General features: G+C 45.7%; 1 protein-coding gene across 1 annotated transcript; it reads right to left on the bottom strand.

The window, feature by feature from the left end:
- Positions 1–336: 336 nt before the first annotated feature.
- Positions 337–957, bottom strand: LOC135886249 (olfactory receptor 5B21-like). The gene has a single exon (XM_065414077.1). It carries the CDS (start codon positions 955–957, stop codon positions 337–339), a length of 621 nt encoding a protein of 206 aa, XP_065270149.1.
- Positions 958–2,478: the final 1,521 nt, after the last annotated feature.

Below are 2,478 nucleotides of genomic sequence, written 5' to 3'. Positions count from 1 at the left end.
TATAATAAAGTTCTGTTTTTTAATAATCTGATTGGTTTTTAGTGTCCTAAAAACCCAAGGGTCTGGTCTGTGCTCACTTTAATTACCAATCTGGTTGGTAGATTATTCTCAAGCCTCCCCAGGAAAGGGGGTGAAGGGGTTTGGGGGGATATTTTGGGGGAAACAGGAACTCCAAGTGGTCCTTTTCCTGAATCTTTATCTAACTCACTTGGTGGTAGCAGCAATACCATCCAAGGAGAAGGAAGGATTCGTACCTTGGGGAAGTTTTTAACCTAAGCTGGTAGAAATAAGCTTAAGGGGTTTTTCATGCAGGTCCCCACATCTGTGCCCCAGAGTTCAGAGTGGGAAGGGAAACCTGACAGTGACCATCTGGACCTTGGAGGTGAAGGTGCAGGAGAGCTCCAGGAGGGGCTGGAAATCACAGAAATAGTCATCTATCTCGCAGGGCCCGCAGAAGCTCAAGGCTATAAGTGACAGTGACACAATACCCATGAACAGGAACCTGCCCACCCAGGACCCAACCACCAGCTGCCTGCAGACCCTGCCATCCATGAGGGAAGGGTAGTGGAGTGGGCAGCACACAGTCAAATACTGGTCATAAGACATGGCTGCCAGCAGGAAGCACTCCACGGTGGCCAGGGCGCCAAAGAGATACAGCTGCGCAAGGCAGCCGCCAAGAGATATCATCACATTGCCTGTCTGGAGATCAGCGAGCATCACAGGGGAGATGTTGGAGGTGGAGACAATCTCCAGGCAGGAGAGGCTGGAGAGGAAGAAATACATAGGGGTCTGGAGATGGGGGTCCAGCACCACCAGGAGGAGGTTGGCGGCCATGGATATGATATAGACAGCTAGGAAGCCAGTAAAGAGCGGGAGCCACTTTTTCTTGAGGATCCCAAATCTCAGGAGGAGGATGTGGGAGATGGTGGTGAGGTTTCCACTGCCTGTCTCTTTCATAGGGAGAGTCTGGGGGAAAGAGAGTCAGCAGATAATTATGAGACAATGAAAAAACTATTCATAAAGCCTGCAGCTATATGTCCTTGTGGGAAATAGTACTGTCTGGTGATTACAGCAGTGAAGGAGAGGAGTGGGGGCCAGTGGTTAGAGCAATGGAGGCCAGGACTCCTGGGTTGTATCTTAGCTCTGAGAAAGGCCTGGGGTCTAGTGGATTAGAGAAGGGGGTTTTAGCATCAGGACTCCTGGGTTCTATCCTATGGCTGGAAGGGCAATGGGGTTTAGCAAGATTGAGCAAAAGTACTGGCCCTCCACCCCCATTGTGAATAAGAAGAAGTATCTTGAAGCTGTGCTTCATTTATTTCTCTTCTTTCAACAATGTGACCTGGTCAAAACTCAGAATTTCCATTCCATGGGCAATCCTGACATTCTGAAATTGCCTTTCATCCCAGATCATAATGAAACAGCAACATTGCCAGCAAAATTCTGACAAATTTCATTTCGGAGAGTTAAAGAACCTTATCAAAATGTTGACGTGCTTTGTTGGGATATCAATAAAGCACTTCCTTTTTTACTTTATCATTTCTATTTCGTTCTATTCTAGTCTATTAAACTTGAGATGATAGTCGAATTGACGTGCTTTGACGTTACAGATATAAAATACCGCACTCATTTGTCATAAAAAATGTGCCAAAAACGGTATGTTCCCATGAAACATTTGCATTTTGTTGAATCAGCAAACTGAGAGGAAAACTGGTCATTCAGCAAATTGTGGACCAACTCCAGGCCCAACCTTTGCTGTGAAGACTGAGGATTCGGGACACTGTGGATAATAACTGATGATAGGTAACACTATGTCAAGGTAAATGCATTGGATTGTGTGCCAGGATAGGCCTCTCCTATCAAAAGGCTCGATTTCGGCCTTTGTCTCTGACTTGCTGGTGACCTTGAGTATGTCCCTTAACCTCTCTGTGCCTCACTTTTGTTATTTATTAAGTACAAGACACAGAGATGAACCCTGGACAGTTTACAATATAAAGGGTCTTCACTGGGCATAGGGTCACACCCCAAGAGGGGGAAATCTTTAGCATGAATGGGGCAGGGAGGCTTCAGCAGTCAACATGGAGAAATAAATTTAAACACCATTGTCCCTTGGCTGGCACAGGTAGCAGAGATCAATGATAAAAGTCAGAGATGTTTGTAGAGAATCCTGTTTATTTACAAAGAATGTGCAGAGGGCACTTTCCTCATTTGGCAATCCACGTCTGCCTTTCCATTGGGTCCTATGCCCAAAAGTAGCTCTGTCTCTTGTTTTTACCCCAAGGCTTTGCTAACCCCTGCCTCTCTTGCGTTCTGCTTCTTTCTGCCTCTCACATGAATAGATACAAAGCTACAATCAACCAGGCCTCTCTGTTTAGATGTAAAATAAGTTCTCAGCTCTTTCTGGAAATCAGGCCCTTTTAAAGTGTCGCAAATTGGGCCCCCTAAAATCCTGGCAAATATTTATTTGACAAATAATAGCCC

Source organism: Emys orbicularis, chromosome 12 (genome assembly GCF_028017835.1).
Source record: "Emys orbicularis isolate rEmyOrb1 chromosome 12, rEmyOrb1.hap1, whole genome shotgun sequence".
NCBI classification, from domain to species: domain Eukaryota; kingdom Metazoa; phylum Chordata; order Testudines; family Emydidae; genus Emys; species Emys orbicularis.
The sequence above is the reverse complement of the archived record's forward strand: the minus strand, read 5'-3'. Positions and strand labels throughout refer to the sequence as shown.